This window comes from Cylas formicarius, unplaced genomic scaffold (assembly GCF_029955315.1).
Source record: "Cylas formicarius isolate icCylForm1 unplaced genomic scaffold, icCylForm1.1 PGA_scaffold_7__23_contigs__length_41026272, whole genome shotgun sequence".
NCBI classification, from domain to species: domain Eukaryota; kingdom Metazoa; phylum Arthropoda; class Insecta; order Coleoptera; family Brentidae; genus Cylas; species Cylas formicarius.
Window position 1 is genome coordinate 33,534,467 of NW_026844352.1, and position 21,633 is coordinate 33,556,099.

Below are 21,633 nucleotides of genomic sequence, written 5' to 3' on the forward strand. Positions count from 1 at the left end.
CGGTAAGCTGATACAAAATGTCGACTTCGCAAAAAATTATTTTGTTCCGAATCCATTGGCTTTTATCTCAGTTCAGAAATATGTGCAAATATATATTCAAAAGTAATCGCTGTTAAAATCGAAATGCGTGATAGCATGCGGGCTGTTTGTTCCCCACATCCTTGCTCCTTCTGCTCCCCCTTGGATATCTCTACTTCTATGCATCTTAGTACCGAAATTGCTCCTATGGACATTGGCTCGCCGCTAGAGCTAACCTCCATTTTTTCTTCACGCAGGAGCTAAAAGAGAGCTTCAACTATGGCTTGTTCTGTCCGCCAGAGAACGGCCGGGCTGGCAAGTTTCTGGATGAGGAGAGACGCCTGAGGGATTATCCGTTCAACGGACCCGTCGGCTACCTCGAGGTAAGAAGTGAAAAAAAATCCCACTTCTGAGCTGTACATTACATGGCAATGGGTTTTCCTTTCTCTCGTAAAGTTAAAGTACAAACGACGGGTATACAAGATGATCTCATTGGACGAGAAACAGTTGAAAAGTCTTCACACGAGGGCGAACCTGAGACGGTTTTTGGACTACGTGCAAAATGTCCAGGTGGAGAAAGTAACGAAGATGTGCAACAAGGGTTTGGACCCCAACTTCCATTGCCAGGACTCGGGTGGTAAGTACTTTCATAAGACTATAAGACATGTGTTGAGGGCAATGCTTTTGTGATAGCCGATAACGTTTTAAAAAAATGTTGCGCATATATTAAAATAGTATTACAAAAAAGTGTCTTCTTTTTATCCTTGCAAAAGTCAGTTGTTTCATATCATGACATAGAATGGTATTTATTAGTTATTAGGCTATTTTTACGATTTTTTCTCACCCGATCTGTGAAATTCAAAGTGCCGACGCCTACTACTTTAACTTTTGTCATGTAAGGGTCAAATGAACTAAACCTGTTTGAAATCACATCATGCTAGTCACTGCTTACATCTTACGAATATTGTATCGGTTCATTGGTTATGGGTTTTTAATTCCCAGAGACGCCACTGACAATCGCGACGACCGTCAAAAAACCGGCGAAACTGATCATCGCGCTCGTCAACGGTGGCGCCATCTTGGATTACCGTACCAAAGACGGTTCGACCGCTCTGCACCGCGCGATCGAACACAAGAGCCTCGAAGCGCTCAAGACGCTCCTCGAACTCGGAGCCTCGCCCAACTACAAGGACAACAAGGGGCTAACCCCCCTCTACTTCACCGTCAGTCCTAACGTCGACCCGGTGTTCGTGGAAACCCTCCTTCACGACCATGCCGTGACCGGAGCCCAGGACACTCAGGGATGGCAGGAAGTCCATCAGGCGTGCAAAATCGGTCTGCTGGCTCACCTAGAACACCTGCTGTTCTACGGCGCAGACATGAACGCGCGGAACGCGTCTGGCAACACCCCTCTCCATGTCTGCGCGGTCAACGGGCAGGAATCTTGCGCGCGGCAGCTTCTGTTCCGGGGGGCGGACAAACACGCCCTCAATTACGCCAACCAGACGCCGTGTCAGGTCGCGGTCATCGCGGGCAACATGGAACTGGCTGAAATCATACAGAACTACCGCCAAGAGGATGTCGGTAAGTGTTACCGTCGCAGAATGTGCGACTGGGCCTTTTGTTCACGTTTGGTTAGTTTAGTTTTATCGCGGGTACGGTCGGACACTTTGCTAGGATAAAGTTCTGAGGATTTTTTTCCAATCTTATTTGGAATAAAACATCAACTTATCTTCATAATGTAATAGTATCGTTTCATTTGGTAAACGTGAATCAAGAGTATGAAAAAAAAAAACGGTTTGTCTACGCCTATTGTGACTTCGCACAAAAAGGTGAAATAAAAGCACAGAACCTTTCATTAGTTTATTTTTGTTATTTGATTTAATTTTTTTCGAAATGAAAAGAAACGTGACACCTACAAAAAAAATGGCTCTCAATGGATAATACCATATTTATTTTATTAAGTAGTTTATATCAAAAGTAACACGTTTGAGAGATAACGTTGATTTGCTTAAAATGGCCCAAAAACTCACCATGTTAAATATATTGTTTGTCGTAGTGGCATGAAAAGAAATATGCATTTTTATAATATATACCGGGTGTCTTACTTACTTTCGAACATCTGCGATTGAGACTTATGATTTAATTGAAAGGTATAGTCGAACTGGTCAAAAGTTGAAGACTAATTTTATTTATTTTTTACACCATTTTAGAAACCCAGAAATAATTTACAGCATTTTCTCTCATAGCCCTTAGTGGAATGCCTGTTATATTTTTGAAATTATATTTTCATGTAAGTGTTCCTTAAGTAAGTCATTGAAATCAAAAAATACAGTCCCTTTTGGGAATAACAGTAAATAATTTCAATTTAAAATCTGCACACATAATAGGATGTTTACAAAAATCTCATTCGACTAATGGGCGTGGTTTTCGCGAACAGATATCGTTCAGCAGTGAATTATGCGGTTTAGAATTATCTACGTTATCTATAATATTAGAAACGATCAATTATTTTTAATAGCTCTAATACTCGGTAGCGTTTAAATGACAAAAACAAAAGCTGGAAAGCGATACTTGTGTGACTTTGTAAAAATATTACTACGTTTCGCACCTGATACGAAACGAAAGTGAATGTAATCGATATGTATATTTCCTAGAAGCATTTTTTCGGCGAAAACATTAGAATAACAATTATGTAATAATTTCATCATTTCGGAAAGTACACCATTTCTAGCAAGACTATAGTCGCTGCTCAAGTTATAATCATGTGCATTGGGTTCGGTCATTTTATTATTATTACATTATTTTTGTAACAAGTCTACCATTTTTCTTGAAACGATCTCAAGAGAACGTCAGAAAATACTTATAAACTAAGACTTGAGGGGTAAATTTTAGTTTCTGAAACCATCATTTTCCGTTTTGTCTAATTGTCTATTAAATATTTGTTTCATCAGAAGGTGGCACTGACTGTAAAGAGAAACTAACAGTGGCATATATAATTGGAGAGACCTTTTTTTGTGTAATGTTTTAAAATATCTCATACTCATTGATTATTATTGCACATCAAAAAGATTCAGCCCTGAAAACTCCGGAATCGGAGATGTACTAAATTAGGACCTGCCAACATCGATGACGCCCTTAGAGTTTGTCGGAAGTCGTTAATTACGTGCCGGGTTATTCAGGAGCAACTTGGTGTGTAGATAATATTGAATGTCATGACACAGCACAGAGAGAACTCCTTGTTAGGCGCTTGTGGCATCTTCTTTGATGGTTTACACCTTACTGTCGAGGATTGTCAAACGAGCGCCATCTCTCGCATACTGCGTTAACCTCCGCCTTCGCTTTTTTCGTCGGCACGGTATTTATTTTGTAACGCACATTTAGACGTTAATTATTAAAACCCGATTTGTTATTTCTACGGATCAGTACTAACAACAATTCTCGGGTAATTAATTATTCTTCCGACCGGCGACGACAGGGATTTGTGGATTAAAAAAAAAAATTTAGCGAATCTCCGAGAATTATTTATCAATTAATTAATTCGTGACGTCGAGGAGCGGGCAAACAGTAATTAAAGGTGTCTACTTTATCCTCAGCAATAGTTTCCCAGGCCCCGCGGGTAAATATATATAAATATATAGCATGAGTTTGCACTTTTGATGACATATTTGTATTGTTATTCGTTTACTAAATCTATGGCGGGACATTTTCTGCTGTTTCCCACCGTTCGTCGATTTTAATAATTCTCATCATCGCTTCACTTTTTCAACGATTTAGTGCCTGGTAACTTGCAGCCGACAAACCATTACGAATGGTGAACCCAACGTGTTTTGGTAAGGATTAGGAATTAATTGGTTCTAAACAACCGGAGGATCCAAATTAACAATTACAGTTACATTTTTATTATAACCTTCAAGGTTTTCCTTTGATATTTTTTTATGAAAGTTGCTTACTTATTGTACTGACTACAAACAACTAAAACTAAAAATTGATGAAAACTTTCCAGAGAAATCGATACACCTAAAGCACTTCGATGTCATCTCGTGTTTATTCTCTGTCGCCATGTTGTTTTGGTATTTCTCTCCGTTCCTATTGGACATATAAAAAAAGTTTTCCTGATCGACGCTTTCCCAACAAAGGTGTCAGATTTCGCATAAATTCGACAGTCTTGTAGTTTTAAAATATATAGAATAAACAGACCAATGCACAAAACGTCTTCTGCAACTTCCGCAACTTATTCTATCTTTGATAACTCTCTAATACGAAATTCAAGGTTTTCCCATGTAATCAGGGATAGTCAGAGAGTTATAGTGTTTATTTAAAGTGTTTGTCACACTTTTCTTTTTTGCTTTGGTTTCAACCATTATGTCTCATTTGCATTATTATTTTACTTTTATTCCGACCTATTTTCCCAACCGCTAACATTGAGTGCGGCTGGCAACCAGTAAAAATCACTTCAATCCCACTCCACTGCCGTGCGACAAAATTGGCGTTTCCGAATCCAAATGTAACGTAAACACTGCGAACGAAGCAATCAGCTCGCATTCCCGAATCGATATCCGATTTATTAGCTGGAAAACTTCCAAAACGCGCTGACTGCCAGCGAAATGAGGAAATGGAGTTAAATGTCATCCAGTTTAATATTTTTTTCGCCGAACGAATGATCGTTTCGCAAACAATATGCTGCCCGCGCACGCAGAAAATGTCTCCCGTTTACCATCGTTTGATTATTTAAAATTTCGAATTGCATGTCATAAACAATTTTCAACCCTTTTTCGCACTTTTTGTATTGCAAAAAAAGAAGGCCGCAAATGTTGAAGATTGTTGTGAGAGTTGAACTCTGCTCGCTCAGGAAAATGGCGCGAGTTAACAGCGTTCACTTTGGCCGGGATATAAAACCGCGGGAAATGTGAAAATAAAAACATATTCACAATTCAACGCTGCCTATGTATATTTAAAAACAAAATCAGTGCGCGTCAATATGGCGACTGATGTAGTGTCCCAAACACTACGGAAACAAAAACACTGTATCTCGCTATTTCAGTGCCGTTCCGCGGCCCCCCAAGCTATAACCCGAAGCGTAGATCCGCCATCGGGTGGCTGAACAGAACCCCATCCATGAGTACCCTCGCCTTACCACCTTCCCCATGTCCTAGCGATAGGTCCTCCATACCCTTTAGCTCGGCCAGCTCCAGCCTAAGTGAGGGCAGCAGCGTACCACCGGAAACTGACACGGCAAGTATAGTCACAGGTAAGATCTAACCTCTATTTGTACTACGACTGTGACTATCGTATCGTTTCGAGACTCCGAAAGTGGTTATGTTAAATCAATACCATCATGTTTATCTGGTTTCGTTTAAAATGTGTATGAAAAACACCTCGTATTTGGGCAATAAGTATAAGTCGAAATCAGTAACATAACACATCCTTTTCTAAGCGCACATTGATGATAAATGAAATGGATAAAATTAGTTCGAGTATGATAACATTAACAACAATTTGCCGAAATAAATGTTACTTATTAACAGCGAATCATAAATATCTAATTTGGTAATCCTGCAGATTACTTATAGATGAGGAACTGAGGAAGCATAAACTGTGATGGCCGACTGATGCGGAGCTCCACAGCTTTGCCGGATACTTATATTTTTGCATATATTCAGAAATTAGTGTAGGAGTTCAAAATTATCGAATTAAGGTGTGTTGAATTTGAAACGTTTAAATCACTGCAAGTTAATTTGGAGACATCAGACATTCGATTACGCCAACTGACCTTTTCGTATTTTATGATCCCACCCGTCATGTACGTAAACTGCAGCATAACAAAAAATCCCAGAGAAAACTAATCACATTAATTATTTATTTAAGCCGATGAGGAAAATTAACGTTTACCTGCCAAAATGGGAGCGAAATTATAAAATTCATTAACTCTTTTACGCAAACAATAATTTAAGCGTTCTCATTGTGTTCCGTGGTAAATGTCACAAAACGGAAGAATTTTCTGCATCGGCATCTCGGATTGCCTATACCCTGTCGCAGTCTCGAAATAATCGCAACTATACTAAACTCATTAACCGCATGTTCGATGTGCATTAGGGAATGTCATTTCTACCACCGAATCTGACTGCGGAACGCTTCTTTATTTCTCGGCATGTCCTCCTTCGCCGTCAAATAAGCGAGTTTGAATTTCAAGTACCCCCGAAAAAAACGACATCGTAATTTTAATTCGTTAAATTACGTAATATGGCTCAGTGCTCGCACTGGGTGTTGCAGATAAAAGTCTCGGCGACACCAGCGACATCATTAGCGACAGTTCCGGCGTCGGTACTGCCAATTCCGACACTACCAACTGCAGCATCTCGATACCTGGCAGCACCGTGGTCTGTGTCGAGTCTTACAGTTCAAAGGACAAGGGTCACATCAGCATCAGGGAGGGGGAACTCATCGAGGGTGAGTTGACTCGAAAAAAAAAACGACGACGTTTTTTAAGTTAACGTCAGGCAGTAAAAACGATTATGAGATTTAGAAAGTAACGCGGCTTAATCTTAGGCACAGTAAAAGTTAATCAAACCGGTACTTCGACCCACATAAACACGTCAAATGCCTTTTAAATATTTGCAAATCGGTTTTATTGCGTATTGCGTTAAGCTACAACATACGCCAGCGAAAAACACGTAATATTGACTCTAAAGTAGATAGAGATAGAATCGATGATTTTATGGAAATAAAACAATATTTATATATTATTAGTTTCAGTCATTTTTTTTAAAATACAATACAATATTCTGTGCTTCAATATAATGACTTTATTACACGTAATATTATAAAGCAGAGTAAGTATACTTCTGCATACTTATGTTCCTATTTCAAAAGGTATTTTTTTGCTGCTTTGAAATTCTCTCATAAACTATAAAAATTGACGTTTGCTTTCAAAACGACGCATCATGTCGCATTACATTGTGACGAACTTTGTAAAAATCTTTTATCGTTTCTTCTATAAAAAATATTGATTAAATTCGCATTAATAAAAAAATAAAAATAAAATCGTCGATCTTAAAATTCGTAGTTTCGAATAGGATATGATTTTCGAATTCGGTTTATTTATTAAATGAAAATGAAATTTCATTATTGACAAATATGAAAAAAATGGTATCTATCAAATGCAAAACTAATGAGTTTATTTTGTGTGTTGGCAACTCCTTAAAATTTGAAATTATCTTTAAAAACAACGTTTTTTAAATTTATATTTCTAAATTCTCCTAACAAAAATTTCAGATCTGAACTTCATTTCACTTCCGTTCTAAAACATCCAGATTTAAGAAAGTTTATCTTAAATCTGCTGTCTTCGCAGCAAATAATTTTTTTACCGTATTTTTCAATTTTTTTTGTTTTCAATTTTCAACCATACACACATATTTTGTAAATAACAAAAATTATTATTATTGTTTCAGTTACTGCTGCAACAGATGACGGCTTCCTAGAGGGTAACGTCAGGAGTACCGGTCATCGCTGCGGCCTGTTTCCGGCTCATTGCGTCCAAGAAGTAAAACTGCGACATCATAACATCCAGGCACCCATGATGGTGGCCAGGGACGCGAGGACGCCATGCCAGACAAACGGCAGGGTAGTAGGTAGGCGAGAAAGCACATCCAAACAATTCGCCACCGCTCCCAGAGCCAGGAAGGGGTAAGCGACGTTTGGTTATTTTTATACTCACTATGATGCCGAATCTATATTTTGGTCGGTCGAATTTATCCCTTGACTCTCAACTTCGCTTATTAAACTATGCGATGCCGGACGACCGTGTAAACGCCTTTATAGCCGCCATTTTATCGACAGTTACACGGGCTCGACCCGCGATACCCGTACCGTCGTCCTTCACAAGGGCCGCAAAGGTTTCGGTTTTATCCTTCGCGGAGCTAAGGCGATGTCGCCGCTGATGGAGATAACACCTACAGAAAAGTGTCCAGCGTTGCAGTACCTCGACGACGTCGACCCAGGAGGCGTGGCGGATATGGCCGGTCTGAAAAAGGGCGACTACCTCCTGGAGATTAACAACGAAGACGTGTCGTCGGCCTCACACGAACACGTCGTCGACTTGATTAGGAAATCCGGTGACTTGGTGCAAATGACGGTAATGACGAAACGCCGTCGATACGATCGAGAACGAAACGTTGACGTTCCTCCAGGTGATTTCCTGGGACGGCACATCAACTCAAGGCACGCTGCACATGAGCAGGTCCACCATTCTTCCGGGTGGGATCCAGGAAATTCCAGTCGTGACAAGACAATTCGCGACGTTGCCGCGGAAAGGTAACACGGCGGGGATGAACGGCAGGTCGTCACATGCGCCCCTTCCTCCGAGGAGGGATCCGAAGACGACTCTCAGTATCGGGAGGGCGCGGGCGAGGAGTCTGGTCGCTGGTCTAGGTAAAGTTTATATATTTACCTTAAACAATGATTTTACTTCTCTCTTTGACCACCAGGTGGAGACAGAGACGAGACTGACGATATGACTAAATCTAGCTCTGCGGAGTCCATACAACAAACTCCTTGCGGGACAGGCAACTCGACGCCGGTAGTCCAGCCGAGGACGGCGTCCATCAGGCAGCGTCCGACGTCGACGAGGATAGCGCACACGGCGCTCGAGGAATTGTTCCAGAAACAGTCAGAGAACACGCTGAGCACCAGCTCGTCCACTGTCGGGGAAGGCGTTCATTCTAGCTCACCTTTGAAGGGAAAGGTCTACGCTAGTGTGGCCGAAATGAAACGCAACAAAAACAAGGCACGATTTTCACTCATCCATCACTTTCAAAATTTAAATGGTTCCGGTGGACCCCCTGCAACTACCATTCCTACCTGAACCACTTTGCTCACCACAGTCTTCGCGGTCGCCACTCACATTATATCATTTTCCTTTTTTTTTTTTGTAGCACCCTCGAACGAAATTCGTAGACGTCTTTGGCGGGGCAAACGGCACTCTGAAGCGCGACTTTCACAGCACGCCCGACCTAGTCCAGGTCTACGTAGGCTCCCGGACGTTGCCGAACAAGAGCCACCGTAGCCAAGAGGACTTGTTTGCCTTGGCGACTGCGTCCAACCGAAATCTACCACCTCCGACGTACCCTCCGCCTCCGCCGCCGCCCCAGGTGCAAGTAGTCAAAGTGGAAGTGGCAAGAGAATACGATACCCTTAGGAAAGAGATGCTCGAAGAAGGTGTCGTGTCTTCGTTCAAACCAACCTCGAGCGCCAAACTATACGCCTCTCCGGAGGATATGAAGACTGTCGGGTACAGATCGAAGAGTTTGCCGTCTCATTCCTCCCGTTCACAGATAAGAAAATCGCACAGCATGAAGACGGCGTCGCCCCAGGTTGTCAAACTATACCAGCAACAAGCAAGTAACCCCTACGCTCAACCTATCAGACCTGCAAGGTCGAATTCGACATTGAGTGGTAGGACCAAAAGGAAAAAGCCTGGACCTGTGAAAATCTGTCAAACGGGGGCGGCGCCCACTATCCCGGAACCTGATTACAGTTGTAGCGACTCGGAAAGGGACAGTGATGGAGAACGAAAGGCCTTGGGGGATTTAGCTGCCAGATTGACAGCCGTCCAGCCGCAACCTGTCGAGAACAGCGGCAACAGCATCGCGAGGTGGGGTGTTGGCGGGGATCGTTTTCGTGGGGCATGTCGGAAGTGTTTTTTTTTGTTTTTTAGTGGGAGCAGCTCAGGTAGCGGTTCCGTGCCGCATAGTTTCAACGTCGAGGAGATTCAGAAATGCAGGTCGCAGTTGAAGTCATCCAAGTCCTACCCAGACGACTTCTTCAAGAAGCAGGCCAAAACGGATAAGATAGACGCTGAGGACGGGGATAATAGCTCGTCCGGGGTTAGTTCGGATCAAGAAGTGACCGCGGTTTCGGGCGATTGCGACCATCAAGGCGGCGGAGTGCTCAGCGTCAAGGCTCAGAGGCAACAGGCGGGTATGTAAACCTATACCTTAATTTCTTAATTGTTTGTGTTTTTTTATTCGTTTAAAAGGTCAAAACATTTTATAATTAATATATTTTTTGTTCCAATTGAAAAATAAAAAAATTGTAATTGGTAAAAATGAAATAAATTTTTATTTGTTGCTTACTTTTTCGTGTATTTTACGGTTAAAGAAATACAGCTATTTTAATGATACAATTTATTGTTTACCATTTGGAAATAAAGTAGTTTTTAATATGGCCCGTCTTTCTCTAGGTCACCTGAAGAGGCACGCAGTGTCCCTGGCGCAACTCCCGCCCCCAATCGAGAGCGAAACCGATGAAAAGGAGGACTTCTGCTTACCGCCGCCGCCCGAATTCATCGAAAACCAATCGAATTTCGTCCATGGTGAAGAGGTGGTCGTCGCTCCGCCCCCTCAGTTCAGCGACAACCGTCAAGTGACGAGGGTGCGGATCGTGGGCGCGTTACCTAAGGCCGCGCCCCCTAACTCCGCCCAGAAAATTAAACAGGGCCGGCTTCACAGTCAGTGATTCCCGCGCGGTTCGAACCCATTAGCACCGATAATTTTTTGTCAAGAAATTAATGGGCGGACTTTTCCAAATTTTATCCGTCGTCGTCAATAATTACCCGGTTCGATGATAATGGCCCGCGGGAGAGACAGAAAAATATCTCGGCACGGTTTTTTTGAACAAGTTGTCGTATGGGGTGTGACAGTAAATGCAATGTCTACGTACACATTTTTTAGCCTAATTAGTTGCGTGCTAACCAGTTTTAGAAAAAAAGTTTTATGCCACTGCATTTTTTGCAACATAACAGAACTAGTTTATGAGATAACTCGCAATTTCTGTTTTAACGTCACTGAGCGAATTTTATTTGCCCAAAATTACTTATTTACTTAATATGAAAGAAAAATTATGGGTGGCCTAAGTTTTTTATCAAAAAATTTTATGTCTTAATAAAGTGTCTTTTTTCTACAATTAACCCTGCCGAATTTCAGCAACATGGTAAAAGTGATTATTTAAAAATATTTATGAAAAAACGATAATCTGTTTAAAAAGTTTGCTGCGCTCATTAGGGACAACAGTGTACAGTAATTCGACAAAAATTATTGGCAAATTGTATAAAACCTAACCTTAACTGAGATTTGACTGTTCTTGTCGCGGTGTTTCGCAATCGCAGCCGATTTCATTTTTCTTCCGCTCCGAAACGTCTGGCCCAATTTGTGCAACTTTACTCCTGTTTTACGTCATCCCACGTGTATTTTTGTTTGTAATGCACCGGGTGATCGAAGAGTACGGTCTCTACCCTTCCCCACCATCAAATTTTTCCACAATTTTTCGAAAATACATAATATGAGATACAACAGACAGACAGAATTTTGGAAACTTGTCTATTTTTTGTTTGTATTTTGACGCGAAATGAACTAAAAATGGTGCATATGTATTTCATCAGATTACCTTGCTCAACATCACCCGGTATGTACCATAGATACGTCTGTAATTATAGGTTTCGGTGCTCTCCTTCGGGGCATATCGGCCGCAGTTGTTGTACGAAAAAAGGCTTTGTACGCCGACTGCGACGGGCCTGATCCGAACCGCGGATATTTTTGTAATTTATAATATAGCCCGCGTAACTTTATTTATTTAATATTATATATTCGTTGTAATCGGCGCCCTTTGCGCGAAATTTAACACTCATAACGTATTTAAGTGTACATAATAATCCACCATTATTAATTACTAGATAAACACTTAGACACGCATATGCGCGCATATACTGGGTGATTCGCGCAAACCCACCATTAAAAGTTTACCGGGAAATTCTTCCGTTTTGTCAGGAAATGACGTCGCCTTATTTTTTTTAATTTTGGAATCATCAAAGTCGAAAAAAAAGTGCAATAAGAGCAGTAAATGAATATATAAAAAATAAAATGAAATACAGAGTAAAAGTACATTAAAAAATAAATATATTAATTCACTTGTTAAAGTTAAAGAAATCCCACTGAATTTTGTAAATGATTTTTTTTAAATTGTCTATTTTATGAGTCTTGTTTCGATCGAAGGCTAGACTGCGTCTGCTTAGGTCATTTATATTAAACATAATAAAATGTAAAATGAAAGAAACGGTTTGGGCGAATAACCTTGTATATACAGGATGTTCCATGCCATATTATCCATACTATTATGATACCATAGTTAGAGAAGATAAAAAATAAGATTAGTCGTTAGAAAGTGTTGAAAATAAAACTTTTTCCAAAAACAAAAACAATTACCATAAAAACATACAGGTCACAATATCCAGTTTCCGTGCCTACTAATATTTGTAAAATTAAATCGTTATTAAATTATACATTTTTGGACATTTCTGTTTTAATTTATAGCAGCATGTGTTGGTTCATGGCGGATAAGGTATGGGACACCCTGTATAGAACGCAGTAGGTACAGCCATATTGTAACCAGAATCTCATTGCGCGTCGGTCAGCGCGCGGTTCCACTAAAAATAAATCAGCTCCCCCACCCCCTCCCACGTATTTTGCTCAAAACTGTGTGCACGTATGTCTATTTTTTAACCGTTGAAAAGTGCCTTTTGTTTCGTATCGTTTTGTGTTTTTTTTTGTTGGAGGGTGGGGAGGTTATTATTTCTAACCTAATTTCGGATATTCAACGCGCGCTCGCATGCGCCCGCCTTTACCTAGATTTTTTATCGGTACTCTTTTTCATGATTCTAGGTGATTAAAATATTTCCGGTGGTATTCGTCTAGCGTACTGCAATAATATCGTCTGTATATAATTTAATAAAATGTCGGTATTATTGTTCGTTTGTTGTGTATATTTGCCTCTCTCCCAAGTTTACTAGTACAGATCGACTATTCCTTCACGCTATTGAAATCAGTGACGACACGCTGAAACATGCTTTTTTTGCCATTTTAATTTAATTAATAATGCGCAATTTTTTTGGTGTTTAGTTTAGTAGTCTGTGCTTTAAACCAATAAAGACCTAACGACCATAAGCAACCAACATGGCCGCTGGCAAATCATCAGTTCGACAGGTTTCAACAAATGTACCATTTTTGGTTCAGTGTTTTCTCAAAATATTCCAAGATCCCGTTAAATATTGTGGAAAAACATGTACATGTCGTTAAAACAAAATTTTAGATCGCGCGCATGCGCATCTTGAATGATCCTACTCAAAATTTATTTGCTTATGCAACCAGTGCGATAAACGGCATTTGAGTCAGGAGTTTATTTGGCACGAACAGAGCGGAGCGAGTGGCTTAAAAAGTTTACCAACCGTGTTGCATACCACACTTTTTCTACGACCATTAGTTTTACGGTACATTTTTGCAAAACAACACGAATACATTCACTGATATTACTCTCAGAGTTGACAAACGTCAAAATTCAAGCCGCGCGGTAAAATCTGCGAAATCATCCGATGGGTCCCAAACCCGTGCGGTAATATCCCGGAAATGTCGGAAGTGGCTCAAATCCATGGGACAAGAAACCCACGTGTGACGCTCCCCGCACGCTAGTGTAATTAGGCATTTTACAGACGGGTGTAGAAAAAAATAAATTTTTATCGTGGTTGGTTCCGGAGCCAGTTCGGGGACACGTGTTCCGACACGCATATAAATTGCTAGTAATCGGGAAATTCACTTAACACTTATGTAAGAAAGTTAACTAACGATAATAATTATGCACGAGGCCTTGATGCCTCGACACCGTTCTTGCGACTAGAGGGAAAAGATCCTCTCATTAAAAAAAATCCAGGCAGCAACGTATATCGTAACCATAGCGTAGACATCGTAGGAAGAAGTGTCAACGGATAAACGTGAGTACAACTTAAAAAAAGTTTATTCGATACGATGAAAGAAAATACGCTACATTGTCCTAACCCGCTATAGCACATTTTGTCCTTTTAAAAAGTGAGAGTGAACCAGTAAACGTCGCGCTTACGCAATCGCGGCTTGCTTGACCAATTTTCGGTCCTCATTCCGCTCTGAACAAGGACGGCGTTATTATCGGTTTCAATCGTAAACGAAAGTAACGTATACGTTTACGCGTGAATATTTACGATCCCATTTGTTAATGCGTTGGTGCTCGGAAAATGACAACGTCGTGATGAAAATAAGGGTGATGATAGATGTGATTACGGGCGACATAGTTCAAAACTAAAATTTCATTGGCGTTTGTACATCGTGTATAGTGTGAAACCCACAGTTGACGATGAGGGAATAAAATCCCTGTACAGGGTGGACAAAGAAGCGAGGTAAGCGGCTATAGCCCGAAACCACGAATTGTAGAAATTTACGGTAAGAAATTTTAGAAAAATGCATTTTACTAAATAATATTATATTATAAGTTGATACAATACGACCACTGGAGTCATTCTAAAATTCTGCATCTTTTTGGCTCATCACTTTTAATTGTGCGTCATCAAATCAGAATGGAGGGGAAGAGAGATATCTGTTCTTATTTCAAATGTTAAAAAAAGCTATGGCAAAACCCTGGAATGCGCGAAGTTATTGTCAGATATTTCTTTTCCCCTCCCCCATTATTTGTGTGAACCAAAAATATGCACAATTTTGCAAGGATTACAGTGATCGTATTTTTTTGTCAACTTATAATATAACTTGTACGGTAGTAAAATGCATTTTTCTACCGTACCATAGTTATAACGCCTCATAGCACTCTAGATATGAACCGGAAATTATTTTAAATATTTTCTTTTGGTTAGTTTATAAAATTCGTGATTTTGGGGATACTGCCGTTTGTCTCTGTTATTTTCGCATCGAAAGGGACAATAAGTTTTGTGAATGTTTTTGACACATATCCATTGTTTCAGGATATGGTCGGTCGACGCCTGCTGCAAAATACCGTATTTCTCGTAGCGGTTTGGTGTATCGTTCAAACCTTGCAAGTCGATCGGAGTGAAAACCAAGTAGAAACCGGAAATCAGGTGGGTTGTTTCAATTTAGATTTTGTATATAGTGGCTGGTGGAAAGGAACGTTACCACGTATTTTTTATAATATATTTTTGAATCCATTTGCAGGTTTACGTGATACGGCCCAAAAGAGCCACGCGCAAACCTGGATTTTTCCGAACCCTCTTCCAAGTCACCATGGAGGTAAAACTTATAATTTCTACAAACGAGCAACAGCGCGTTTTACGCTTATGCATTTCAGCAATTTAGGGACACAAAAGACACCTACAGAAAAGTGAACGATATGATAAATGACAACTTCTTGCCGGAAAACGTACCGGTGAGCAAAAAAAAAATGGTCGCCGCGGGAATGTGGAAGTCGCGAATCCGTTGGACTGAAAGTCCCGCGAGGTGACGCCGGTGTAATATAGGGACTTGTTTTTAGGTTACGACTACGCCCAGAGTCGAGTCGAATAACGCGACGACGACCGCGGCGCCTTACAAAATCACCAGAAGCGAATTCAACAAGATCATCCAGCGCAACGTAAAAGGTCTGGCTCGTTTATTCAACATCGAGCTGCGCGAAGCGCTGAAGGTGAAACGACCGCCATTTTGGCACTGACCAAAACTATAATCTCGATTTTTTTGCAGCAATCGGACAAGAACTATGCGGAGTTTAGGAGGAATACATCGGTGGAAGTGTCAAAATTTTTATAACATGTAATTAATCTGTGATTTAGTGTCGATTAATTTTTGTTTTTGTTTAATTTTTAATAAAACACTAGAAGACTAATTAGCGCGCAATTTTGTTTTACATGTCGATTACGATTGCGAAAAAGTCGATTTTACAGTTCCTCTGGCGGAAAAAAATTTGCTGAATTCTGTTGATAGATATTTTATATTGGCAACACTGTCCATTTAGGGATATTTGAAGTTTTCCATTTACCGTCAGAAGAGTAGGTTATGATCCAATACATAATGATGTGATTGTATACAATCACATCATTTTGTATTGGATCATAACCTAGTCTTCTGACAGTAAAAAGAAAACTTCAAATATATATAGTCCCGCAATTACAAAGGAAACGTTTTTTTTTTTATCTGGAGTGTTTTACTTTTTTTTGCCGTTAGTGAGCTCTTTGAAAGTAAAAACTGATATTTTTAGTAGAATTTAATTGGCCTTTTCTAAAAATTGAAGTACTAAAATAATCTCAGTAGATCTTGGAAATATCAACAATTGCGATAAGCAACTCCAGATTTTCCATGTTAAAAATATTTTACGAAGGAACGTTAAAATTATTTAAAAATTTAAAATCATGTTGACACCTATCAGCAAATTCAATAATCAAAAAACGGAGCGAACCAATAGGCGATCGGAAATTTTTCTGCAAACGTCTTATTCTAGGTCACTGATTAGAAGTTCTGCTTCTGCAAACGGTTTAAGCGTCAGGCAGTTTGTAACAATTTATGACTGATCTGCGAGGAGTCTTTGCTAAGTTCCACTTAAAGTTTGACAGGACTTTCGCCCAGCATGCCTAACCCTACATTTAAATTTTATTGAAAACTGCTTGGCCCGAACTTGAGAAGAATTGACGGACAACATAACAATTAAAATTTTTAATTAGCTCGGTCGGTATAATACACTTAACAGTCTTTTGACGGATATATTTTTTATCGTCTCGCTGATTAATACGCGGGACTAGTAGTTAGACATGTGAGGAAGATACTGCTCCATGCCTTTCAAATGACTGTAAAGCATGTCCTCGGAGGGCGAAAGGCCTACAATGATCCACGCAACGAACGCCAACGCTGCCCTCCATAACGATAAGTGGTTCCACGTGTTCAACTCTGCTGGGGTTATCTAGAAAAATAACAGGAACCACATAAAACTGACCAGAAAACACTAGTTTTGAGTGAAAATTGTTTAAAATACAATGGTCGTGTTTAATTAATATCTCAAAAGCAGCTAAAAATAGATATAGGGATATTTTACAAAAATGATCTGCTAGTGATAGCGGAGAGAAAAACAACAATATACAGATTGTCCAATTTAACACATTAAAGTTCACGCTTTTAGATTCAAGCGGCCATACTGGAGAAAATATTTTTAGGTCGATAGCGGAGAGTCAAAACGCTAAGACCAATTTCAACCAATTGCTACGGCCGTTTCTCTTAAAACGTCTAATGTTCCATCAAGCGTGAGACACCTTGTATGTTTATGAGTATTACTGAAACAAAAAAATACTGATTTTGTGCTATATCAAAAAGATAAATCTTTTCTTTTGAATTTTGTCCAACGTATTTATTTATAACTTTTTGAAACATTATGAAAAGAAAAAAAATCATTTTTTCACTTTTATTTTCCAACAATATTTGGTACAAAATGGGGCGAGCAACTCGTTTTCCTTTACGCACCTGCGTTTCGTTGAGCAATGTCGTAGTACTCCGATTGCCGTACGACATTAGCGATAATTTCTCGTCGTAAGGCGTCGCCGACAAATGAATAATCAAGCAGGCCGCGTATATGACAACAACCACCGACGACTTGCGCCCGCTCACAAATTCGCCTAGGTCGACCCACTGGATGTGACCGACGTCGAGCCTAGAGTTATAAAAAAACCGCGACTGTCATCCTCTCGATCTAGGCATTGCCGTACTTACCTGTCAAAAACCGACACCAAACAGAACACGCACAGTGCGAAAAACAGAGCGACGTAGATGTCGCTGTAGTAGGCGTAGTGCAAGAGGAACGAACGATCCTGCTTGCTGAAATTGCAAGTTATGTACAGGCAGTGACCGAGGGCGAGGCCACCGAGGAGGCCGTGGCAGAGGTTCGACACGCGCGTCCACCGCCTCTGGTGTTTGGTTGCGATTTGGATCGGGTATTGCGAGGAAAACCTGAAAATCTCCCGTATAAGGACATTCATAAAAAAACCAAATTTGTCCGCCATCACTATGCACGGTTATTTTTGATATTTGTTAATTAAATGTAAAAAAAAACAACAGAAACATAATGGGTAAATGTGAACTTCACGCGTTTATTTCTCCTCCTTGTCGAGACGTCAAATCGGCTGACCGACGTCGCATCGTTTTAACGCGATGCGTTTTACCTTTTTTCGCCGACGCTCTCATCTAGATCCTGCGCGGCCTGCCTGCTCAAATGGTTCCCATTTTGTCTTGGAACCGCCTCGAACTTGTTCTTTTTCTGCACATACACCTTGTCCGATTTCCGCGGGCTTTTTCTTGCCTTGTCCATTTTGAAGGAAGGTTCTTCGGGAGCGTTCTCGAACACGTCGTCCTGAAGCTCCTCCAGCGCCAGCGTGATATCGTTCTTCAGTTGGTAATCGTCCTCCCTTGTACCAACAATAGCGTATTTGTGGTCCGCGCACGCGCCATTTCATACTCACCTGTTTTTGGTTTTATGTTTCCGTTTGCTGTAACTTGATGTGGTGGGGCTGCCGTCGCGTTTTTTCTTTTTCGTCTTCTTCTTCTCCTTCGGTATCATCATTTCCCTACTGTCGCCAATTCCGTTTTCGGCTTCCGCATATTTTTTCTTCTTCTTCGTTTTTTTAACTGCCGATGGCCCGAGAATTTCTTCCGCTTCCCTGGCGCCGTACAAATCCTGGATGACATTGTACGCATTACGCTCCTCCGTATCCATCTGGGAATACAGGTCGCGACGTTTTTTGATATGTTTCTTCTCTTCGGGACTCAGCAGTTCCAAATTGCCTAGGGAAACCAAAAGAACCGCTGTTAATTGTTCTTGGTAGACGAAATCGAGGCGCGCGCATTACTGATTGTATTGCAGAGTTTATATTCAAATTTGAAAGTTGGCATCCCTGCCGCGTGATAACTTGTATGCACATCGTATTGTTTACAATTTAGGCTTGTCATATTTTTAAAAAAGTTTTGATTTTTAATTTTATATTATATTATGCGATTTTAGTACAGGTGAACTCCAGATGTTGGCGCGACATGAGTTTATAGATAAAACTTGTCGCGCGTTTACCTTTTTGGAGACTTACCCGACAATTCTTCTGGTAACTTCTCGTCCTCGTAGAAACTCAAACTCTGCGGCCTCGACTCCGTAAAATGGTTGTGCTTGTTAATGTCCCGTTTCATTTCTGTCTCGATCAACGAGAGAATCTTGGAATTGATCTGGACATCCCCGTCCACAGATATTTCCCTGCTTGGTGTATGTACTACGCTATAGTTTTCGTTCTTGTCGCTTTTCGGGACGTCGACATTGTCCTCCGACGTCACATGATCGTTATCCGAACTCGTATGGGTCGGCATTATTTGTTTATGTACCTGAGCCACCATTTCCTGCTGTTTCGTGTCCTCTTTTTGTTTGTGCCTGCGCGGTCTCGGCGATAGTTTCACGCTGATACTCATGGCAGCGGCGGCCCCCGGCTTCACGATGTTTGTATCGAAACCCCCCTTTACATATTCGCGTGTTCGCGTTTCGTTGATATAGTTCGACGAAAAATCGATAACTCTAGTTTGGAGAATAGCGAGCGCGGAAATGGTGCAAGATGTAGGTGTAAAAGCCAAAGGGCAAAGCGCATGTTCGGGGTAACTTGTTGAACGTTAGGAGTTGGGGTTGGAAAACGCGGCTGTGGATGGAGAGTGGTCGATATTTTGTCCCGTACGTTCAAGGCGCGGGAATTAGAGGAATTGTATTTGCGTAAAATTGGAATTATACCAATTTATAATGACGTAATTTTTTGTTAATATATTCTAAACAGCGGTGACAACAAAGTTTTGAAAAAAATGAATGTTAGAAGATTTTGTCGTTAAAGTTGAACAAACAACACACACCCAAGGTTCCCGATGGGAATCGAACGCACAACTTCCGTAAAATCGATCCCTTGTCATAAGGTTATTTATTTTTAATACAATTTTATTTAAACATTGCTTTGTCGACTTTTCGAAAGTTAGTTTGAAAAGTTGAGTTGAGTTAACTCCTTGAGCACTGGCTACCGGAGGATTGCACCTTGTTAGAGTTGTGTCAATCGCGATTGATTCGGTCACTTTGATTCAATCACTTCATAGTATCGAACGACGAAATCAAATTCGCCTTGCGGAATACGGTTCATTTTAATGGTTTAAGATTTAAATGCATAACAGAGACAGACCATGGAAAAAAGAATGAGAGCATTGTTAAAATTATTGTTGGTATTGAGTTGCGATATGGATCGGTCGATTTGCTTATATGTTGAATTGAATATTGAGTGAAATACCTATTTCCACGCAGGTATTTATTTTAAACAAATTATGTATTACTCGTACAATCCAATACTTAGCACCTATTTTGATAAAATCATGACGCAATAAAAATCAGAACACAGCTAAATATTATACTAACTAAAACAGAAAACAGAACATATAGACACAAAAATAATTGAAATTCAAATAAATCTGAATCGGTAGTTCGGACTCACTTATGGTTTATAGCTGGCAGTTGGCAACAAAAGTATTGAAATGAACGATTGAAATGATTCGATCCTTTTCAAAATCGGTCACCGATAGATTACGTTCTCGTAAAATGAACGATTGACACAACACTCCCTCGATTATTCGGAGTGCGAGAGTGTCACGTTTATTAAAATTCTTGAAAAACATGACAAGGAAATTAACGTAAATGAAAAATGAGACGTTTGAAAAACCCACCAACGCTCGGTTGGAGATTCGTGAAAAGGAAAAAGTTAATATAAACGTAGGTCCGGATACGGAGTGTTAATACATTTAAAAAGAAAACGGATTTTTAAATATTTTTTGTTCGATTTTGTGGAAATTTACTTTCAAAAGGCCACTAACAGTGGAATTTTTTTGACTCTTGAATTGTTTCCGTATCTTGTCTCCTCTCATGAAAATAGACAAAAAACGCATTTTTACGAACATTAATGAACTAATTAACATTTATTTTTTAGCACTCCTTACTTATTAGTGACGGACCTGCGCCCTCTGGCGAGTTCATAGAATAGGGGAAAAAAGTGTGAAAGGACGTGTCTATCGTTGGATTGTTTTATGAAAGAAATTGCAATAAACCTTTTGCAATATGAAGCAAAATAAAAGTAAAATAGGTAGTTTTATTTTTATAATACGTAGAGCAAATGGTATATTGTTCTGTTCTCGGAGGATGTCGGTAATGGGTAAGTGCTCAACTTATTATAAAAAAGTAGGTGTTGGTATTCTGTCAAGAATTTTTTCACTGGTTTCTCTAAAATACACAAGTATATACCGATTCCACGATTGTCAGCGTACGTCAGTTTCATTACTTACCGCTGCGAGCCACTTACAATGTTACCCACGAGTTTTAACGTAAACGGACATTTTCGGAAATATCGCCCATGGTTTGAATTTTATCAATTCTGACGATCATGTCAGACGTCATTCAGAGAATGTATTCTTGTTGTTTTACAAAATTGTACTCAAAAACTAATGGTAGTGGAAAAACTATAGTATGCAACATGTTTGGCAAAAAGTTTTAAGTCACTCTATTAAACACTCGCTCCGCTCGTGCCAGATAAACTTGTAACTGACATGCCATTTACCACACTTGTTGCATAATATACTATTGTCGTTCTCCCTTGTACATTTATTGATCCCAGGGAGTGGAAAATTTTGATTTATTCGATATGTATCAGTTACCATTTCCAAAAGACGAGCGCGAAATGAAGTAAGGTTTTGTGAGAAATTGAAC

The 21,633-nt window shown here is 40.1% G+C and overlaps 3 protein-coding genes across 15 annotated transcripts in view; 2 read left to right on the top strand and 1 right to left on the bottom strand.

The window, feature by feature from the left end:
- LOC132704311 (SH3 and multiple ankyrin repeat domains protein 3) overlaps positions 1-12,803 on the top strand; it is a 104,808-nt gene extending 92,005 nt beyond the window's left edge. For 10 of the 12 annotated variants that reach the window (XM_060674226.1, XM_060674222.1, XM_060674224.1 and 7 more), the window contains 12 exons: positions 276-401; positions 475-655; positions 1,021-1,602; positions 5,063-5,269; positions 6,271-6,468; positions 7,470-7,704; positions 7,858-8,152; positions 8,208-8,448; positions 8,505-8,803; positions 8,952-9,670; positions 9,734-9,996; positions 10,259-12,803. In XM_060674226.1, the coding sequence (XP_060530209.1) occupies positions 276-401; positions 475-655; positions 1,021-1,602; positions 5,063-5,269; positions 6,271-6,468; positions 7,470-7,704; positions 7,858-8,152; positions 8,208-8,448; positions 8,505-8,803; positions 8,952-9,670; positions 9,734-9,996; positions 10,259-10,533 (3,621 nt within the window). In that variant the 3' untranslated portion in view covers positions 10,534-12,803. The remainder of the gene's footprint in view (positions 1-275; positions 402-474; positions 656-1,020; positions 1,603-5,062; positions 5,270-6,270; positions 6,469-7,469; positions 7,705-7,857; positions 8,153-8,207; positions 8,449-8,504; positions 8,804-8,951; positions 9,671-9,733; positions 9,997-10,258) is intronic. The other 2 variants (XM_060674218.1, XM_060674229.1) reach the window with 2 other exon arrangements.
- Positions 12,804-13,424: 621 nt separating this feature from the next.
- LOC132704926 (uncharacterized) lies at positions 13,425-15,723 on the top strand. Of its 2 annotated transcripts, none has more exons than XM_060675263.1 (6): positions 13,425-13,834; positions 14,849-14,962; positions 15,057-15,131; positions 15,190-15,267; positions 15,373-15,522; positions 15,579-15,723. In XM_060675263.1, the coding sequence occupies exons 2-6, from the start codon at positions 14,852-14,854 to the stop codon at positions 15,642-15,644; spliced, it is 480 nt and encodes a 159-aa protein (XP_060531246.1). In that variant the 5' UTR covers positions 13,425-13,834; positions 14,849-14,851; the 3' UTR covers positions 15,645-15,723. The 2 variants fall into 2 exon arrangements, with proteins under 2 accessions (XP_060531246.1, XP_060531247.1); XM_060675264.1 differs by lacking the exon at positions 13,425-13,834 and adding an exon at positions 13,965-14,272.
- An 816-nt stretch (positions 15,724-16,539) lies between these two features.
- LOC132705668 (uncharacterized) lies at positions 16,540-19,463 on the bottom strand. Its single transcript, XM_060676431.1, has 6 exons — positions 18,953-19,463; positions 18,335-18,656; positions 18,038-18,280; positions 17,589-17,825; positions 17,343-17,529; positions 16,540-16,788 (listed from the first exon to the last, which is right to left on the bottom strand). The coding sequence occupies exons 1-6, from the start codon at positions 19,320-19,322 to the stop codon at positions 16,627-16,629; spliced, it is 1,521 nt and encodes a 506-aa protein (XP_060532414.1). The 5' UTR covers positions 19,323-19,463; the 3' UTR covers positions 16,540-16,626.
- Positions 19,464-21,633: the final 2,170 nt, after the last annotated feature.

Bases quoted from the DNA above. Each gene is read 5' to 3' on its own strand.
- LOC132704926 (XM_060675263.1), top strand. From the start codon at position 14,852: ATGGTCGGTCGACGCCTGCTGCAAAATACCGTATTTCTCGTAGCGGTT. The intron at 15,268-15,372 runs GTGAGCAAAAAA...ACTTGTTTTTAG, and splicing joins TCTTGCCGGAAAACGTACCG to GTTACGACTACGCCCAGAGT. The intron at 15,523-15,578 runs GTGAAACGACCG...ATTTTTTTGCAG, and splicing joins AGCTGCGCGAAGCGCTGAAG to CAATCGGACAAGAACTATGC.
- LOC132705668 (XM_060676431.1), bottom strand. From the start codon at position 19,322: ATGAGTATCAGCGTGAAACTATCGCCGAGACCGCGCAGGCACAAACAA. The intron at 18,281-18,334 runs GTGAGTATGAAA...TGTTGGTACAAG, and splicing joins AAACATAAAACCAAAAACAG to GGAGGACGATTACCAACTGA. The intron at 16,789-17,342 runs GTGCGTAAAGGA...TTATTTTTCTAG, and splicing joins CATTGCTCAACGAAACGCAG to ATAACCCCAGCAGAGTTGAA.